Genomic DNA, 22,061 nt, shown 5'->3' on the forward strand with positions numbered 1-22,061 from the left:
TGTTACTGGACACAGAACATGACCATCTGTATGGCAGATGTGCCCTGAAAACTATGAATGATAATGTGTAGCGCAATACAGATTGTAACAAACAACCTGACTGTCATGTGAAGATTTTCAACCCCTACCTAATAACTAGAAATTCAGAAAGCATAAATGTGCCATCTTCTGTGATGAGAATAAGTAATGGTGATATGTGTGTATTTACATAATGAAAGGTAAACATATATATGTTTATAATGAATGGAATCGGTTGCTGAAATCTACTATTTTTTAAAACAATTTATATGCTCCAACTCTCTCGCTTGTTTGATTCTAGTATAGGCATTTCACTGCAACCTTTTTACTCTCATCAGATCTTCCATATTAAAACAACATGCTTTATCTTCTTTTTTCTTAACCATTTCTCTTATATCAGCTTCAAATATGCCAATTCTAGCCTATGTCCAAACAGGTCCACCACTTGAGTGGTAGATCATGGATAAATGTGTGCAGCCCAATTGCTGATTCATTGTAACAGTGTATTTTTCATGTATGTCTATGTGTGGGTGTTTGCTTATTCTAGTAGTGGAAATGATTAGGAACAATCTGTGCCAAGGTGTTTGGCCTAAATGTACAGCTAGGAAAGAGAACAAAACTCACTAGCCTGTATAAATGCTGAACTAATAACTTACACTCTCTGAGTCCTTTGCTGTCAGCAACTAAATACTACCTTTTCAAAATTTGGGCAGAAGTTTGTTTTCAAAAATTTCAGAAACCTCCTGTTCGAGGTTTATTTGTTTGTGTCTTTTTGTCTTTTGCTTGGTTTTAACATTTTTTTTAATTCAACTTGGAAGCACAGTTATTTACTTTGACAACAAAGATCTTTAAATACTCTAAGTTTTATTATCTGTCTGAAAACAAAGTCATTGTCATTCAACTTTAAATTTTCACAAAATTTAAAAATAAAAATAAAGCATAACTACATAAGAATGGTGAATTTTTAAAAGAGAGAATGATGTCTTTGGGGATAGGGATTATATTTTAAATATTAAAATGTTGGCTTGGAAGTTTTTTAGATAACTAATATTTCCAATAGTGTGTCTCTGTATATGTGCTGTTTAAACCCTCTCCTCTCACTTTATCCTCTGTTCTCATTCAACTGAAGAAAGTCAAAGTTTGCCTTTAAAAGACGCTTTCCAGGAGGACTGACTTAAAAATACACTACTTTGTACTGACAGTTTGCCAAAGCATGGGCTCCCCAAAGCATAGTTTTTTAATCACTTCTTTAATCATAATTGTTTTATTTTTCTGTATCAGAGCTTATAAACTACTGTGGTTGCTGTTCCAATGAATGTATTTTAGGGTATATGTTAAATTCAGAGTTTAATTCTCTAAAATATGTTGCTAATATTAGAGCGAAGAGATTTTTTAATAAAAATTAGAGTATTAGGGTAACTAGTAGCATTGGCTCCATATTTCATTATGGTAAGAATTTGCTGGGGTTGAGTAGCAGCTACCATTTTAGACAGAAGTGTTCCTCGGTCGCCACCATTCCCATGAGGCTTGCTTCACTCTTTTACATTTCTTGATGGATTCCAGCAGATTTTTGGATCTGTAGCCCCTGAAAATAGAAGTAAATGAGACAACTCTTTTTTTTTCTTTCTCTAAAACTACTTCTCCATCAAAGAATCCCATTTAAAAACTAAGAAAACATATCTCAGAACAAAATTTAAAAGTATCTATTCTGTCTATTCTATAGAGGCATAATGCTTTCATTTATTGACAAAATTCATTTATTCATTGTGACAGTGCAATGATTAAGGAAGTGGAGTGTAAATTGTAGGCAGAGCAAAAAGGGTGCCATTGACTGATGTGGGTGGAGAAATTCTATGTCAGGAATGGTTTAGAAAAAGACATTACTTAATTAAGTTGAAAGGTAACTAATGAGAAGGATTCTAGCTAAAGCCTGGGGACAAGAGACTGGATGTAGGGATACATCATGCAAAGACCTACAAGTAAGAGAAAACAACAGTGATTCTCTGACGGAGATCATTAAGAAATAAAGCTAAACACTCAGGCCAGCTGTGAAATTGTGGTCTTATATGCTTCATCACGTTTCGTTGTTGTTTTATTTCAAATTGAAAAGATATGGCTGTTTCCCCAATTTTACCACAGTGTAGCTTTCTACTCAACTAATATTACAGGCACTGAAGAAAATCCCAGCTTTGTCTCTCCTCTTATAGACAGGGCAACCATTGTCTCCAACACCCTTCCTCAAATTTGCCAAATGCATGTACCCAACCTGGATTTCAAGGATCTCTCTGAAATAGTTTTGGTTTTAAAATAAAGTAACCAGTTACCTCTTACAATTTAAAACTTAGTCTGTGATAACTTAATGCATGGAGGATTGTTTGTTTGTTTGTTTGTTTAGGGCCACACCTATGGCATATGAAGGTTCTTAGGCTAAGAGTCCAATCAGAGCTGTAGCTGCTGGCCTATGCCACAGCCCCAGCCACAGTAACACAGACTCTTGAGCCACATCTGTGACATACACCACAGGTCACTGCAATGCCAGATCCTTAACCCACTGAGCAAGACCAGAGATCAAACCCACGTCCTCATGGATACTAGTCGGGTTCGTTAACCACTGAGCCATGATGGGAACTCCATTTTTTTCTTTGCTTTTTTTTTTAAGTTTTTTTAAGCAGGAACGACAGATGTATTTTCTCCACAGGGGCTAAGATGCTAATGATCATAAATTGATCCAAATGTGCTCCACACTGAATAATCAGGACCTTCTATTTCTCTACCAAAAGCAAGGGCTATGATGTTGGAAATTTCAGACTTTATAGGAATTCTCATGTAAGGTTTGCAAGTGTTCTTTTGAAATGCTTCAGGTCTATGGCTGTGGGCAGCTGTCAACTTTTTTTTTTCCTTTGTGTAACAAATGGCTGGGTTTTGTGCTGGAACACTTCTGGTATGCTGTTGGTCAAATGAGAATTGACAGTTTTTCTTTTGTTTTCTTTTTAGCTCACTCCTGTTGGCACCACGATATTTACAGGCTTTTCAGGAGACAATGGAGCTACAGACATAGATGATGGGCCAAATGGACAGATAGAATATGTTATTCAATATAATCCAGATGATCCGGTTAGTAAATATATACTCGCAATATGACTTCAATGTAAGGACTACAATTAATATTTAATTAAGCTGATATTTATTGTATTATTCTCTTGATCAGCTCCTGGAACCACATTATTAATCCTATTACTATTAAAAATTATCTCAAAATTACATTTTAAAAAATATTTTGGTATACTTTCAAAAGTGAGTTTTTAGTGGGTTTTGTAAGTAAAAGGTTTAAAATGTATTTATAGGTATAGTATAACATTTTTATTAAATTTCCATTGTGTTTATGGACACCTAAGCATTCTAAATAAATCATTGGACATGATATATCTAATGTGATGCATATGCTTTTTGGAACCTGCAGATTAATACCACCACTGCCCTTTCTCCACTGAGGAAACCTAAGGTAGAATAGAAGACAAAGTACGTAGCAATAGGTGTTTTGGCTTTTGGGGGGTTTTGCATTAGACTGTGGGGCTTATACGTCGTGCTTTAGACTAGGAAAGTATTTCTCCCAATTATATATTATATATAACACAAATCAGATAAGAATTGTTTCCTTGAAGCTAGAGCTAGAAATCCTGCCTGCTGTCTTTTCCCCAAGGCAGCTTCTCAGAATACTGTGGGCTTCCCAAAGCACAGTTCTAAAATCATTTCTTAAGTGAGTTTTTAAATGAATGCTCTCTTTTATGTTTAATATTATGAATTTTAAAAGTGATGAAGTTAACATTGTGGCTTTTTTTTTAATTATATATTTCTTATATAAGCTTTAAACAAACAAAAACCTGTTGAACTTGTAGAAACTGAAAACTCGAGTAAAATCCATCTCACACATTGATTGTGAGAATGAAGTGAATTATGAAGGCGTTTTTTCATTGTATTCTCAGAAATCAATTAGTTAGTAGTAGTATTTCTATTGCATAGGAGAGAACACGGGCTCATTGGTAAAGTGATTTGCTGGGTAACTCACAGTCACTTCTCAGCTGGAGAGTTAAGATTCGATTTCAGATATGTGATATTATATAAAGTATTTGCCTTGCTTTTTCTGACTTACTTCACTTAGTATGAGAGTCTCTAGTTCCATTCATGTTGCTGCAAACAGCATTATTTTGTTCTTTTTTATGGATGAGTAGTATTCCATTATATATATTTATCACCTCTTCCTAATCCACTCCTCTGTCGATGGACATTTAGGTTGTTTCCATGTCTTGGCTATTGTGAATAGTGCTGCAATGAACATGCTGGTGCATGTGTCTTTTTCAAGGAAAGTTTTGTGTGTAACTGGGTCGCCATGCTGTATAGTCGAAAATTGACAGAACACTGCAAACCAGCTATAATGAAAAAAAAAAAAAAAAGAAATCATTATATAAAAAAAGATTCGATTTCAGAGTAGTGTGTGCTCCACTCTTTCTCTATTGTGTGCTAATAAAATAGTTGTAGCACTTGTGCTAAAATTTTCAAAATATTTGGAGAACAAAAATTAAGCAAAAAAAAAAAAAGGTCCATGGATATAGCAGGGCCAAGGGAACATGTGGGGGATTTTTGTTTGTTCTTATGCTTCCCCTAAGAAGGATGTCTCCACATGTTTGCAGGCAGTGATAATGAAACCAAGAGATTGGGAGATAATGAGAATGTGACTGAAAAGGACAATAAGTATAAAGGGTTGTTACACAAGAAGTAGAGTGGAAAAAATCAAAGAAACAACAGAAGAGAAAAGGGCAAGAGAAACACTTTTTCCTTAAAAGTAGAAACAGGCAGCTGACTACACAGAGTATTTCTAAACCATTTATTTTCTTTACTATTTAGACTTTTTAAATGATTAATTATATGCATGTGTCATGTTTCTAGCCTACATGTTATGAAGGTCATTTCCTAATTTTTATTCCTTCGACTGTGAAAATGAAACTCCCAGCAAGTAAAAGCCAAAGCATGTATTTTAGGGAAATATTTATAACAGGGCATTAAAAACAAAAACAAAAACAAAAAACCCCCACCTATCTGAGATTTAAATATAGTGTGAAACAAGAATATATTATTTGGAAGATATTTTTAGAACTTTTGTGAGGCTGAAATTCCTTGTTAGCTATGTAGTAATTGCTTCTGAATGCTTCCCCCTTTCATGGATTTGTGGTTTTGGCATGAAATAGATGTATCTTTTACTATCTACAGATTGAATAAACCAGTGATATACAGTTTCTAAATTGAGAGAAAATAAGTCAATATATATATATGTATACACACACACACACACACACACACACACACACACACACTATACAGTGTATACTGTATATATACACTAACAAACTGCCACTACTCTGGAATAAAGAAAGGTATTTTTTGAGCATGGTCCTAAGTCAAAGAATAAGATATCATAGGAGTTTCCTGGTGGCCTAGTAGTTAAGAATTTGGCATTCTCACTACTATGGACTACTATGGCTCAGGTGTGATCCCTGGCCTGGGAACTTCCACATGGTGCAGGCATGGCAAAAAAAAAAAAAAAAAAAAAAAAAAAGAATAAGATATCATGATAGCACTTAACTACTTAACTTATGGTAAGGGTGTACTGGAGGAGAAAGCATTAACCAAGTCACATCCTTACAGAGAGAATCCAGCTTTAATCATCATGAAAACTTAATGCAACCCTCAATACCAGTTTCTTCTCTTGTAAGATCTCTGAGAAATAAATACTTGATTTTTATATTCTTAAATTGTTAAATCTCTAGAAATTCTAGTTATAATTAATAGCATCATAATATCACCGTGCATATTTCTTAATGTTGAAACAAACTTGTATGTATTACACATATATGTAACTTGAAAATGTGGCCCCTTCTGGCTTTTGCAACCGCATTTATCATACTTTCTTTGAAATTAGTCCCATGCTACATAGTAAAGGGTAGAAGGTATAGATTGGTTTGTTGTACTTAAAAATCTCAGGGTATTTTTTGGTTTATTTATTTCCCATTTGATGCTACATTATTCATTAGCAGAAATCACAAATCAGTGACTTGGAGTTTCATTCAACTCTTAAACGTTTTGTTTGACTACAAATTGTTTTAAATTCTTCTTAAGCATATATCGAAAAATCACAATTGCATTGAAAGTTCACAGTCAAATTTAGTTTTTTCTACTCTCTTAAGATATAGAAACATGACAGTCCTGGTCCTGATTTCCAATAAGACAGCAATTAGCTAGAGTTGAATTATTGCTTTCCCATTAGTAACAAACTTCTGTCACTCAAACAATATAGACATATCCACTTATAACCCCATTGCTTCATTCATTTACATTATCCAAGTCATCCTTGTAGAAATTTACAAATGTAACTTCTGCCTTACAGTAATAAAAAGTCTTTTATAATTAATTCTTCTCATCACTTTAAACTCTGGCCTCCAACATTTCTGATATGAACAGACAATAAAAATGTGAATCATGTTTCCCAGTATGTAATGAACCATTTTCCTTTGACTGCTTTAAAAATTTTTATTTTAACTTTGAGTGTTCAGCAACTCAACCATGGCATGCCAATGTGTAGTTTTCTTTGTAATTATCTTTCTTTTTTTTTTGAGTGGGTTTACTGAACTTTAACTGAATTTGTCTTTCACCAGTTAAAGAAATTATCAGACACTGTTGTTTAATATTTTCAGGCCATTTTCCTGACTCTTCTTTCTCTCAGACACCAATTACAGGCATGTTAGGCATTAAAATATATTTCACAGATATAGGTTATGTTTAAATATTTTCAACATATTTTAATAACTTGATCACAAATTTTCTATTTATTTATTTATTTATTTTGTCTTTTTGCCTTTTCTATGGCCACTCCTGTGGCATATGGAGGTTCCCAGGCTAGGGGTCTAATCAGAGCTGTAGCTACCGGCCTATGCCAGAGCCACAGCAATGCAGGATCCGAGCTGCATCTGCAACCTACATACACCACAGCTCACGGCAACATGGGATCCTTAACCCATTGAGCAAGGCCAGGGATCGAACCCACAACCTCATGGTTCCCAGTCGGATTCGTTAACCACTGAGCCACGATGGGAACTTCCATAAATTTTCTATTGATCTATATTCAAAGTCACTGTGTCCTCTGCCATCTCTATTCTATTCTTAATCCTATCCAGTGTATCAATTGCCTTTTTTTTGAAAGGTAACTTAATCTTTATTGTGCTTTAAAGACAATTTCAAAGTTTATTTTAAATTGGTTTAGTTTATAAACTTATTCACCTTCTAATTGTCTTTTTTATTTATTATTCTTTAAATTTCAGATGGTATAATCTTCAGGTATAAATTTTCCATATTTTTTGTATTTTTTATAGTGTATATTTTTTGCTGCGATTTTTCATCTTTTCATTTATAGAGAGCATGTTCTTTTTAAGCCTTTAAGAGCAGGCATCATTATGATAACTGCTTTAAAAACCCTTGTCTGGCTGTCCTAATTTTGGACTTCTGCTGACGTTCTTTCCTTTTGAAAACGGATCACACTTTCTGGTTCAACATATGTCAAATTATATTGGACTCAGTGCTGGATATCGTGACTATTGTATTGTGGAGCAACTTTTGATTCTGTTACACACCTCTGAGGAGATGTGTGTGTCTGTTTTTATCAGAGAGCTTGGTTGCACTCAAACTGAAAACTCTTTCTCTTGGGTGCAATTCAAATCTCAATTCAGTATATATTTTTTCCTTATTTGATCTGCTTGTAGTCTTCTCTGTGCAAGTGTGGTTCAGACCAACTAGAGTTGATCTGGACATAGTATATAAATGGAATTTTTTTCCTCTCCTTTTCTGATTTTCTCCTTTACAATATCTGCTCCCGCCACCCCCACCCCAGTTTCTATTGGCTTTGGTTTTCCCAAAATCTATTCCTAAAGGTCAGAAAGACTTCAGGCTTTCTATCAGAGTTTTAACTACCCCCTTGAAGTGCTAAATTCAGTCTTCCCTCAGGCCAGCTATCATAAAATATGAAACTCATTTGTGCTATCTTTTCTCTGAAGGGTCTAATCTCCTCCAGAACATGCCTGCTTTTGTTATCTCTCCAGAGATGTCAGATATTTTTGTTTGTTTGTTTTATTGTATTTTGTCCAGTGTTTATAGGTGTTACTTGTGGAAAGATTTAGTCAAGTGGGTACTAATCAGCCATATAGAAACAGAACAATCCATTCCCAATGAGTTTCTTTTATCCATATATCTTTAGGAGACTAGTATTCTTAACCTTTTTTTGGGGGGGGTGTTTTAGGGCTGCATCTGCAGCATATGGAGGTTCCCAGGCTAGGGGTTGAATCAGAGCTACAGCTGCTGGCCTGCACCGTAGCCACAGCAATGCCAGATCTGAGCCGCATCTGCTACCTGCACCACAGCTCAGGGCAACACCAAATCCTTAACCCACTGAGCAGAGCCAGGGATTGAACCTTGCCACCTCATGGTTCCTAGTCGGATTTGTTTCCACTGAGCCACAATGGGAACTCTAATCATTTTTGCTTCTAAACAATGTTTAGGACTTTCCTAAATATTAGGCAATAGCAACAATGATAGAAACATTTCAAAGTTTTAACAGCTAAAAAATAAAAATAAAAAAAAGAATGTACATATATTTCCTTCATGACTGAATATCTGCAGCGAAAAACTGTCAGCTAGTTTGCCACCAGCACTAGTTTGTAACCAGAAATGCTGACATTTCAAATCAACTTCAGGCTGTTTTCTCTGTAAGAAAGGGAGGATTGCAGAAAGTATTGAGGGTGTATTTATCTCTCTCCATTGAAAAAGAAGATTACTCTATCAGAAGAACATTGGTGAAGATACCTTCCTGTCAATGTTTTCCTAAATATCAGAGAAATAATATAATGTCACCGAAAATTATTAAGTTGAAGGTTCAACAATGTAGTAGTCATCAAGTATCAGCACTATATGTCATCACCAGTCCTTTAGACAAGTCTTAGTAACTAGCACAATGATTAGTTATCTGCTGTTATATCAAAAATGTAGTGGTTTAAAACAAAACAGTCTAATTTTTGTTCAGTTTCTGTGGCTTAGGTGTCTGGGCACAGCTTAATCAAGCTGTGTAGGCTGTCACAAGTGATTGAAGAATTCACTTATTCCCTACTGTTGGCTGGAGGCTGCTTTCAACTCTTAGAACCCATCCTTAGCTCCTTGTCTACTTACTTCCTCAAGCCTGCAAGGAGAGTATCTAGAGCTAGTCTGTTAGCAAGATGGAGACTTACATGACACAAGGCAAAACAAGATTGGCAGTTTGTCACCTGCACCATATCCTATTGGTAAGAATCAAGTTAGAGGTCCTGTTCCCATTCAAGAGGGGCAGATGACATCAAGGTATGAGTTGCTTATCAGCAAGTGGGGATAGATAGAGGGTTCCCTTAAGAATCTCTTACATCTACCATAATATTAAGCATTATTATCATCATTTTGGATGTCATAAGCTGACCTACTTTGGAAAAGCACTTTTGAGTTTTTGTGTTGTTTTTTCCCCCCACAAACTTAAACAAAAGAGAGAAAATGAAGGTTCTTGTCTGGTCTTAATAGCAGGTAAATTGAAAATGCTTATTTGAATAATTAGGATCTTTTTTACTCATATTTTCTTTATAATGTGGATGAACAGTTATACTAGGGACAAGGAATAGGGAAGAATCAGACATTTTTACTATCTAAAATAAAACACTTTGGGGAGTTCCTGTTGTGGCGCAGCAGAAACAAATCTGACTAGGAACCTGTTGTGGCCTTGCTCAGTGGATTAAGGATCCAGCATTGCGGTGGCTGTGGTGTAGGCTGGCAGCTATTGCTCCAATTCCACGCCTAGCCTGGGAACCTTCATATGCTGTGATTGCAGCCCTAAAGAGCAAATAAATAAATAAATACATACATGAATAAAATAAAACAATTTGAATTGTCAAATGTTGTAAACTCTTCACTGAAACAAAGCACTTATTTAACCTATGAACAAAATCAGAAGAGTTCAAATTGAGCTTTTCTCTTTTTTTGCCATTCTTTTCATTGAATTTTATCTAAAATAAAGAGGAACACATATGGGAATGAAGAACTGCTGAACCGATTAACCAAATTTAAAGCAAAAGCATTTGTGCTATTTTCTAAATCTTTGTTTTTTCCTCTTTGGAGACATAACAGAAGTGAACTTGTCTGTTTTGGAGGAAATTACTTACTTTGACTAATGAGATATGAGCTTAAAGAATTAAGTGCAAGTCACCATTTCCTGTCCCACTGCTGCAGTGATTGGAAGGAAACATGTTGAGGTGAAAAGTCCATTATCCCAAAATGAAACATTAACAGAGCCCCCTTGCTGACATGTATTAATGCAGACATGTTGAGTGGGTAAGAAAAAAAAAAAAATCTTATGTTAACCTATTAATTTGAGGGTTTTATTCTCAAATCCTTCCTTGATTGATATATTTAGACAAAAATAATTCAGTAAATATCATTAACATCTGCTATACAGTGAACTAGAGGAAGTTGTACTATGGTCATCACGATTATCATAAAATACTATTTTTTTGTTCCTTCATGGTAGTACAAAGTAAGACTATCTGTAATACTTTGATCTAGTTATATTGTTAAAAGAAAGGGAAAGAAAAAAATCTTAGCAGAGAAAGATAAGAATTTGCCATCATGTGTTCTGTGGAAATTTTCATTTGGTGAAGTTTATCTTCTTCGGAAAATGCAGTTATAATAGGTTGAGTCATTACATATATGGGGAAAAGAGGGGGACTACAGGATGAGGGCATGTAGATAGGAGATAATCACATATCAAAGTGCTATCAGCAGCAAATAATAGAAAACTGAATTTAAAGAGGCTTAGCCAACAATGCCATGTATTACCTCTCATATCCGGTTGTTCAGAGAAGGGGGTGTAGCAGGATTTGTTAAGCAACTCAGAGACAACACAGATCCAGGTTCTTTCCATTTTGTCCTCTTCCATCTTCAGCATTTTGTTAGCTTTGAGGTTAATTCCATCAGTAGTTCCAAAATGGCTGCTGAAAGTTCCAGGTATAATATCCTTACAGAAGCATCTATAAGCAGAAAAAGGAACATTTTTTCCTGTCTCTCTTTACAACTAAGAAAAATTACTCAGATTATCTAGAATTAGATCTCGTTTACATTTCTAAAACAATCACTGGTAATGAGAGTGGAATTTCCATGGTTAGATTAGATTTATCGAAACTCACCCCATTTATGGCCATAGCCTCCCCTCCAGCACAAAGCCACCAGTTACCTGAACTCATTTGGAACTGAGTCCAAAATGAGGTTACTTATTGGTAAGCAACCTACCATATCTTTTATAAATATGCCTAAAATTGATGTGTCTCTACAGTTATTGAGTCTCGGAAAGTTAACAACCCTTTAACAACATATCGAGTTGTGTTTTCCAGTGTAAATGGCAACCATTAACTAAGGTTTTCCCCATAATTAACTTAGACATTTAGATTAAAGCCATTTTTACACTCCCTGGCATAGTTGAGATTCCCACTCATAGATGTAAATAATGTTTAAATAAGCAAAAATTTAGGGAAAATGTCAAGTGCCTGCTTTTAATTTTAAATATCCTTCATGGTACATTTGCTATATTTACATTTTAAAATGTTACTTTTTAAATGATCGTATCCAAGAAATACCTCAAAAGCCAAGGAGCACAGCATAAATCATTAAAAAATATCTATCAACTTTGTACTCTTGAGTGTGTATGTGTGTACCAGAAAGAGAGGAGGTCAAAGAAGGGAGAGAAAGATGGAGATCAAGAGATTGCAGCTCTAGATATTGAAGGTTATTTTGCCCATGTTCCCCTGAATAAACCTGAAATGAGGATTTGAGTCAGCTGTTTTCTAATTAAATCTCAGTTCCTAAGTAACTCTCCTTTTATCAGTTGAGGGTGTGTACACACACACACACGTATTTTCTCTCTCTCTTTCTTTTTCTTTCTTACCTTCTTCTTTCCCCTTCTTCTCCTTCCACTTCCCTTTTGCTTTGTCTTTCCCCCTCCGCCTTCTCCACCCCTCTTCTCTCCTCCCTCCTCCTCCTTCTCCTCTTCCTCCTTCTCCTTTTTTTCTGAAATAATCTAACATAGATCCAAAACAAGTATTTCATCTGGTGTCCACAATCACATGCACAACCACCACCACATAAAATAATCAACTAAAACATTTCTAATGCTAAAAGTAAAACTAATTTGTTGTAGTTATTGAGAGACTATTTTATCACTTTTAATAATAGTACCCAGGAAATGTTTCTTGTTACATTTTTTCATATATTATTAGGGTTATCCATCAACAGTCCTGGAAAACTTCTAAATCAAAGTCCAGATACCTGAAAATCTTTCCAGTTACCGTATTATCTTTTCAACATTTTTTTTAATCATCAATGGATTCAAATGTTGCAATTTGTGATATCTATATAATATCCCTTTTTTACATTGATTGTCATTCTGTATTCTCAGTATTTTCAAGTATTAGATAATACTATTAACTTAAAACACTGTGCACTGTGTTTTTGTGAAAAAGAAGGTGTTGTAGGTTGGTTTTTGTTTGTTTGTTTTGTTTTTGTTCTCCCAAGCCTCAAAATTGTTGCCCATTAGATAAATCTCCTATCTTGACAGAGATTGAGTTTCTTTTTGGTAGCATGCAGATCCTAAGAGCAATCTCTAAAGTGCTGGAAGGCTTTAAGCAGCACTCACTGTAAGATAGTGTAGTCACACCTCAAGAGAATATAATTTATAAGACCTGTCTCTTATCCTTAAAAAGACATCACTCTTGTGTTTTAGTGTCATTTCGAAGATTGATAAAATAGTCTCAGAATGACAAGTTTTCCGAAGTAAGAATATTAAATCTGAAGCTTATACTCACTTTCTATTTTCAGATAATAAGTGTGTTGTCTGTAACTTTCAAGGAGACTAAACTGCAATATCAGATTCTCTAATTCATCTAATGTTTAAATGATGTCAAATGTGTATCTTTACCCATTTGCAGACATCCAACGACACCTTTGAAATTCCCCTCATGTTGACTGGAAATATAGTGTTAAGAAAGAGACTCAACTATGAAGATAAGACTCGCTACTTTGTCATCATCCAAGCGAATGTGAGTGCTCAATTTTTCTTACTTTCCTCCTTTGAATTTGAATTTATGAAGCAAAGAACTCATCCAGTGTAATTTGCAGCCTCAACAGGGTAACCCTCCCTCAGGGTAATTTGTATATAATTTTCTTCTAGATGGGGAATGGGATGGAATGGCATGGGAAGATTATTTCCACTCACTGTGTTTGTCTTTTCTCTCATATACACTCTTTCATAATTTGTTTCTATATCATACTGAACTGTTTCTCAAAGCATGATGCACTGAACAACTGCAGTAGAATCACCTTGCGAGTGTATTAAAAATGCAGATTCTTGGACGCAGACCCAACTTCAGACCCTCTGAATAAAAATTTCAGAAGGTAGAAGTGGAATTACCTGTATTTTTGCTTCCCAGGGCACTCCATAGTACACTAAAGGCAGAGAACTGTTGAATCATTTACTAAATCATTTATAGCATTTATCATTGAGTAGCTGCTCACTACATATAAGCTGTTATGCACATAACTCTCATATGTACACAGCAGTAACAGAAAACCTGAAAAACGATTGTTTGCATAGATTTTATTTTCATAACATCCTTAGATTTATGTGGTTCAAGGGTTATTTTGGCAGTTATCACCAAGGACTCAGTTTCCTTCTATCTTTAATCTCTGTCCTTCTCTGAAATTTTGTTGTTTTTCCAATGCCTTATCTGCAGTGAATGACAGAGCCATAAGCATCACAACTGTAATTCAAATCTAAGTGTAAGGGTGGTAAATCTAGGACTTTTTATGTTTGTTGATTCTGTCTCCTTTTATCTGGGAGGAGGCTCTTTCCCAGAGTCCTTTCCCACACAGCATCCCCTTACAGAACAGGAGAACATGAGTCAGCATAGCAGACAGGAAAGTTAAGGGAGTCTGTAGGTGGTAAATGGGAAAGAGACAATCACCTCTGGATGACAAGCAAGTATGGTGTATCTCTTGGGGCTGAGCACATCAATGACAAAAAAAAAAAAAGAAGAAAGAAAGAATTTGCTAGGAAAGAGAACAGGGCTAGCTAAGAGGGCAGGCAACAGATACTATCTAACATTGAAAAAGTCCCACAATGGTAGCAAGACCATCTTCTCAAAAGGTGGTTAGACTCTGAAGCCTGAAACCAACCTATTCTTTTATAATCCTTAAGCATTATAATCTTATTTTTATAGCAGAACAAAAAGACAAGAGGGAGTGGCAAAAGGAAACTATGCTCCATCAGCTATTCTAAACAAGCGTATGTGCAATAAGATATCACTTAGAGGCCATGTTTTATCTGTCTTAGATATATTTCAGGAAAAAGGTAATTTATGTGTACATATATACATATATATGTACAGGTAGATATCGATAGAAACCTAATTTTTTTTTTTTTTTTTGGCTATTTCTTTGGGCCGCTCCCACGGCATATGGAGGTTCCCAGGCTAGGGGTCGAATCGGAGCTGTAGCCACCAGCCTACGCCAGAGCCACAGCAACGCGGGATCCAAGCCGCGTCTGCAACCTACACCACAGCTCACAGCAACACCGGATCATTAACCCACTGAGCAAGGGCAGGGATCGAACCCACAACCTCATGGTTCCTAGTCGGATTTGTTAATTACTGCGCCACAATGGGAACTCCAGAAACCTAAATTTTGATGCCAAATTTCTGAACTTCCATTCTTGTTTTGTTTCTTTTTTCCCAATTCAATGTGGATTGTCTTGGTGTTCAGTAATAGAGACTAGTAGAGATGGAGGATATAGGAAAAAATAAAGTCTGTTGTGCAGGGCCGCTCAGAATTTCTCAAAAACACTGAAATCTTTTTTTTTTTTTTTCCATGTAAGTGAAAATGTGGAGAAAAGATACAATTTTCCTTTCTAACTCAGAATCTCTAATGAAAATAACAGAAATGTCAGATTGCTAGAGAATGTTTCTGAAAGCTAATTTTATTGTGTTATTTACAATGAATTTTTTTTAAATGAAACGCAAAAAAAAGTCCAAATTGCTTTCTAGTTTAAAGTATTTATAAAGACATCTGGAACAATTTGAATCCAGTTTGCTAGACTATTTGTAACTGGGGAAAGTGATAAGATTTAGCACCCCAAGGATAACGTTATGAAATAGAAAGGTATACATGAATCCCTGAAAGGAAGGAATGGAGTTGGTGAGAAATTGAAAGAAATTTGAATTTATGTGTAAAATAGTAATTTTTATACAAATTTAAATTATCCAGTGCAAAATGGAATGCTAAATGTAGGAAATTATAAGATTTTTATGTTTTTAAATATTTTCAGATTATATCTTTTTAAAAGTTGTATAATATACCAAAATTAGGATGTATCATGATATATTCAACTATATATGGGGGGGGGGTTGTTCTTTGTTGTTCTTTTGACATGGAATTGGTAGCTACTTTCATTACCCTCATGAGAGGCAGTGAGCACAGTGTAGTGGTAAAAGCATGAGTTCTAAAACCATATTACCTGGATTCAAATCCCAGTTCTGCCATTTCCTTGCTGTGTGACTTTGGGCACACTCTGTCTTTCAGTTTCCTAAGCAAAAAATGGGACTATTAAGAAACACACCACATAGGGTTCTTGTGAGGATTAGCGAGTTAGTAAGCAAAAATATGCTTATCATTACAGTATTACGTAAACCACTTAAGTACAAGGACTTTACTGTGTAATAATAGAATAATTAAAAGATGAACTACTATGAGAAAAATTGTATATATGCATGGCTATATGTATGTGCATGTATATGTATGTATATACATACATTTATACGTACATATACTTTTCATCTTAGTGAGCAATGTCATGTTATCTTCCAAAGTGTTACAACACATCACATCCTCAAAATTTATAAAGAGGACTGTCCGTTGCTCCTACATTTTAGATATATAACTTACTTAAGAGAGTAGGTTATTGGAGCTGGAAAGCTGGCTCATGCTTGCTTGAGGGCTGATTGTGGGCATCTCTTCCCAACCTTGACCTCATTTGTAGACATGGTGGAAGATATTGACAGTATGGAAAAGTGACAAATGCTACAAGTCAGGACTTCTTATCTCAGCTGGTTGTTAAACATTGATGGCTTCATATGTATCAATATCTATTAAATTTATATCCTTATATTTATATGCAATAATGATGTCTATACATCTAAAATGTCTTTCTAATTATTCTTTTATATTCTTCTTTGTTTGTTTATCATTTTATTGATGGGATGTAAACCACAGTGCAATGTAAGCCATGTACATTAAAAACTTATTCTCTTGGAGTCATAAGGAGAGCTGAAATATGAACAATCAATTTGGACTTTAAAGTAGATGGTTTCTAAGATGCCAGAGGTCTGATAATTACCGAATGTTACTCAGCTTTGGCCTGGCTTTGCTTAGAGTACAAAGATTTGATTGATTTGCAAAATGAATTATTCAAACTTCATGTAGTTGAGAGGTTTCTTCCTATCTATATGAATATGTTATTATTCTTTTTTTTTTTTTTTTTTTTTTTTTTTGTCTTTTGAACTTTTAGGGCCTCACCCATGGCATATGGAGGTTCCCAGGCTAGAGGTCTAATCAGAGCTGTAGCCGCCAGCCTGCACCAGAGCCACAGCAACACCAGATCCGAGCCATGTCTGTGACCTACACCACAACTCACGGCAATGCCAGATCCTTAACCCACTGAGCAGGGCCAGGGATCAAACCCACAACCTCATGGTCCTAATCGGATTCGTTTCCACTGAGCCACAACAGGAACTCCTGCGTTATTATTCTTAATAAATTAGAAGAGTTGATCCACAGAAAACATCATGTATTTTATAAAATTTTTGCAACTTATTATCCACATTGTTTATTTTAAATATGAATGTCCAAAAGAGAATGATAGATTCTGGAAAAGAGCAGAAAAATCTAGAAAAGAAAGTTCAGAGTAGTTAAGGGTTTCAGAGAGGTTAAGTACAAAAGTGAAGGGTTTCCTTTTGTTGAGATTTCTGATATATTCTCTTACCATAAACTCCAATATTGATGTTATCATAAATCATTAAAAAAATCAAATCCATCTCTATACATAGATATCTTCAAAGCTAATTCCCTTTTATATTTTGATTATTCTGAGGAAAATACTAAGGGCTCTTATGTATTCAAGAGCCCTTAAATAATTGTCAGAAAGAAAGGTTTCCATTTAGTTAAGGATTATAGCAAGACTAATTTTTGAATTATCCTATCAGTAGCAGTGTTATTCTGCATTTTCCCAAGTATCAAAAATCTAGAGAAGAGACATTTCCTGTCCTTCATAAAAACATACTGTATTTTAAAAATATATATTAGGATAAAATAATATTATTTCTTTCTTAGCTATGTCTTTTCTCTTTATGGCTGTCAATATCAGAAAAAGTCTAAACTCAAGCGATAACTGTTTTACTTCTTCCCTTTCAGGGTCTCTTGACCTAAAATAAATAGACTGCCAATTATTTCCCCAGCAAAAATGGGTTTATTTGGGATAAGAAGAGAATTGCAATTTGGAGTCTACAACTATCCTGAGTCATGTGCAAGTTCCCCAAAGCAAGGGATGAAGAGATTTTATAGAGGGGGAAATAAATTAGGAGGGCTATAATAAACAGAGTTCATTTTCATTGGCTCAACTGTTGACTTGAAAGAAGTCTTTCTTCTTTCTTTTGGGCTCTGCTATCCTTGTGGTGTGTGAGAGCACCCCCATCTGGTCTCCTGACTTTAGTTGAGGTTTCTGTTTGTTTATTTATTTATCCATTTATTCATTTATCCATTTATTTTACATTTTTTTAGGTGTCCAAGAGTCAAGATTTCTGTTTAAACAGCTTTTTACAACCCTTGGTTTCAGGAAGGAGCTTTACTGGGTGTAGTGTCTCACATTGAAGGGAAGCACGCAGATTGGGAACTTATGGAGGTTACATTCAAATAACAGGAGGGATAGGAGGGAGTACTCTCAGGCACTTTTTATCTAAAGTCCATCTTTTATCAAGATCATAGACATTGGAGATCATCTCAGGTGATATGTCATCATCAAAGGTTGGTGACAAACTTCCAACAAGCCTGTTCATATATCTTGGGAAAGCTGTTTCACTGGATATTGTCTGATAAATTCTGGGAGATCTTTACTTTTAGATCCCAAGATGATGTTCAGGTCTATTCAGTATCCCAGGCTTTTTTTAGGTGTCCAAGTGTCTATTCCCTGGGATTTTTTTTTTTTTTTTTTTTTGTCTTTTTAGCTATTTCTTGGGCCGCTCCCGTGGCATATGGAGGTTCCCAGGCTAGGGGTCCAATCGGAGCTGTAGCCACCGGCCTACACCAGAGCCACAGCAACATGGGATCCGAGCCGCGTCTGCAACCTACACCACAGCTGACAGCAACGCCAGATCGTTAACCTACTGAGCAAGGGCAGGGACCGAACCCGCAACCTCATGGTTCCTAGTCGGATTCGTTAACCACTGCGCCATGATGGGAACTCCTATTCCCTGGGATTTGAGAGCACAGTATTGGTTAACAGTACCTGATCTAGTGAGTCTGAAGAGAGTTCTTCAGGAGGTATGCTTCCCTATAGAATAAATCTCCAGCTTACAAGGTGTGTTGCTTAAGGTATGCATTTCTGAAAGCACACTGTGAAAAGATTTCCCTACCAAAGCACGGTTTTTTTTTGGTTTTGTTTTGTTTTGTTTTTTGTTTGTTTCTTTTTTGGCCACACATGTGGCATGTGGGAGTTCCTGGGCCAGAGGTCAAATCCTAGCCGAAGCTGCACCTACTCTACAAAGGTGGCAACATTGGATCTTTAACCCACTGCGTGGCCAAGGATCAAACTGGTGCCAGAAAGTTGATCATTAACCCACTGCACCACAGTGGGAACTTCCAAAACATGGTTATTTTTAATAGAAGTAGTTGCCCTGTTGAAATACTGAGAATCTCCTTTTGTCAATTGTGTGTCAAAAAGGCAATGAGCCTCTTGTGAATTTCCCAAATTTTATGAGTTTCAAAAAGGATGGATCCAAGTTTAGATAGACTAACAGCAATGCTTTTGGCCAAGGCATTTGGAGGGTCTTTACAAATTTGGCCAATTGATTCTCAGTAGTGCCATTAATGTGTTTGGCAAAGCCAGAGGACAGAGGATTGAAAGTAGCAAGCACAGTGAAAGTGTTATAAAACTGGCCAAAAAGTACAGACTTGTTGAAATAGCTCACCATTGAAATTGGCTCCTCGATCACTATAATGTTCAAGAGGAGTTACCCAGGTAGGGGAAATCTCTTCAAAAAAGACTTTAGCTACAAGAAGAGGCAATAGCTTGTCTGCAAGGGAAGGCATCAGTCCAGTGTGAGAACATACAGACCATGACTCAAACACATTTATATCCATGACACTGGGGAACGGAACCTTGAATGGTCCATTAGGCAGTTTAAAAAGTCTGGGAGTGGTATGGACAGTCTTCCTTGGGTTGCATTTTGGACAAGTGGGACCCGTGAGGTAGGTATTCTTACAGCCTTATTAATGTTTCCACAACAGTATGTTGATTCATGGATGTTCTCATTTTTTCAGTAGACCAATGCGTATACAGTGGTGAGGAGTGGGAATTTGAGTTAGGACTGGATTGTTATTTGGACCATACTAAGAGATTTCTCTTTTTATCAAATAAACAAAAATGTTGAATTTCCAATTTGATTTTTCCTTTTCTGAGGCCAATGATTAGCTTGTCTAGCCACTTTTTCTAAGTTTCTATTAGGGGAAATATTCCTTTAGACCATGAGAGGGGGTTAGCTGCTGTTAGTTCCTTTAAAGGCTACATTTCTTGTGGAAATATCTGCAAGGTGATTTCCCTTAGCTTCCAGAGAGTCAAGTTTAGGATGTGCCAGCATCTTAATCATAGCTAAAGCTGTAGGTCAAAGTATCACACCCAACAACTCCTGAATGTAAGGGTCATTTTAAATTTCATTTCCATTGGAAGTAAATAAGCCACATTGCTTCCACAACATTCCAAAATCATGAGCTACATTACAAAAATATCTACTATTAGTGTAAACTTTGGCAATGTGGCTTTGACTAAAGTACAAACCCATATACAAGTGTATAATTCATCCCGTTTGGCCAAAGTAGACATAGATAAAGATGCTGTCTCCACATCAGAAGGAGTTGCAATGGCATATGTAGCATGATATTTGCCATTGTCACCTTTTAAATAAGAACAGTCAGTGAACCATGAGAAGTCATCATTACCTAAAGGTATTTCCTGCTGATCATAATGAGGAGTCAGGAGGGTAATTCATCAACGTTAAGCAGTTGTGAGAGACTTCATCAGTGATGGGAGGGAAAAGAGTTACCTGGTTAAGGTTATTAAAATGTAAAAGAGTTTTGTGAGAAGCAATTAACAAAAGGACTTCATAAAAGATGAGGTGGCTAAGTAAAATGGTGAATGTGATGAGGTACAAAAATGGTTAAAGGCGATCCCTTTATGACTTTCTTGACAGCCTTAATCGAAATGGCTGTTGTTGTAATGGCTCTAAGGCAAAGAGGTATCCACGGGCCACAGGGTCCAGTTGTTGGTTCTAATACCCTGTGGATCCATGGTGCTCTCTGTGTCTTTGGATGTGTACCCCCAAAGACCTCCCTTTACTTTTCATATACAAAAAATAAAAGGGAATCTAATAATTGGGATGCCCAAGGGCAGGTGGGTTTGCTAAGCTCTCTTTAAGGCCTTAAATCTGTGTCATCTGGTTCTTCCCATAAAATTGGTTCATTGTGATTTTTTAGTAAAACATAATAGCCAATAGAAAAAAAATTGGAATCCAAGTTTGGCAATAACCAACTAGCCTGAGAAAACTTCACAGTTGGCACTTAGTTTGGGGTTAAAAGTAACTTAGGACATTGTATTGACTATCTCCATCTATGTGTAGCCCTTGTTCAGATATCAGATTCCTTGGGGTTGAACAAACTATTTTTTTTTTTTTTCTTGGCAACCTTATGTCTCTTTAAGGCTAAAAGCTTTAGCAAGTACATGCTATCTTTCTATGAGAAGGTTCAAGAAGGAGAGCAGGGATGTAGATCATCCACATATAGCCACAAAATAGAACCCCTAGGGAACATTATAGCTAGCCTTCAGGATTTGTGAGAAATAAGGGCTCTCATTATTGTCCAGGTGAATTGGGTTTTTTGGTTTGTTTTCCCCAGGTGAAGATAAACAGTATTGGCTAGCTTCCTCAGCTAGAGTACTAAAGAATACAGTGCATAAGTCAGTGATTTGCCTCTGGTGGAAACATGCTAGTAAATATGGGTATTAGGCCCAATGAGGTGTTGGGAGATAAAAATGAGGTTTATTACTTGGATGTCCTAGACAAACCTCCACCCTACACACTTAGGTTTTCTTACTGGTAAAATAGCAGTGGTCTGCAGCTAGTATAAGGGATAATAAGGCCTCGAGCCCTGTAATCTTCTACTATGGGCTTTATGCCCTAAAGGTTTTGTTTTATTTTGTTTTGTTTTGTTTTCACTTATAGGATATTGATTAATTCTGAGATGAGGTTGTGAGGGATCTATTTGAGTCCTAGTGGGTGGTGCATTATGAATTTTTCCGATATCAGTTGGGAGGAGGGAGGTAGATTCAGCAGGGACACATGATCAGTGTTTCCTGAATCAACTCTAGTACTGTCAGAGACAGAACAAATTAAAAAATGACAAAGGTTATGTAACTTACTTTGTTGGCTGCTTTGATGACTACTGTTTCCTTCTAGAATTATTTCCATGTTTTAGAAGAAATAAATTCTGGAGTAAAATATCTCTAAAAAGTCTCAGCAGGAGAAATGAAAAAGGGCAGAGCAACTAAGGAGAAAAGGTGTATA

General features: G+C 36.0%; 1 protein-coding gene across 34 annotated transcripts in view; it reads left to right on the forward strand.

Moving 5' to 3' along the window:
- The window catches only part of PCDH15 (protocadherin related 15), a 1,617,506-nt gene that overhangs the window by 1,191,633 nt on the left and 403,812 nt on the right, over window positions 1-22,061 (forward strand). For all 34 annotated transcript variants that reach the window (XR_014827612.1, XR_014827610.1, XR_014827605.1 and 31 more), the window contains 2 exons: window positions 3,013-3,132; window positions 13,110-13,220. Coding sequence is in view for 13 of the 34 variants with exons in the window: in XM_084996683.1 (XP_084852809.1) it covers window positions 3,013-3,132; window positions 13,110-13,220 (231 nt within the window). In the remaining 21 variants the exon portion in view is untranslated. The remainder of the gene's footprint in view (window positions 1-3,012; window positions 3,133-13,109; window positions 13,221-22,061) is intronic.

This window comes from Sus scrofa, chromosome 14, assembly GCF_054392235.1.
Source record: "Sus scrofa isolate SSC_HxYL_T2T_F1_AM1 chromosome 14, Sscrofa_HxYL_maternal_Yorkshire_Landrace_v2.0, whole genome shotgun sequence".
Taxonomy (NCBI): Eukaryota; Metazoa; Chordata; class Mammalia; order Artiodactyla; family Suidae; genus Sus; species Sus scrofa.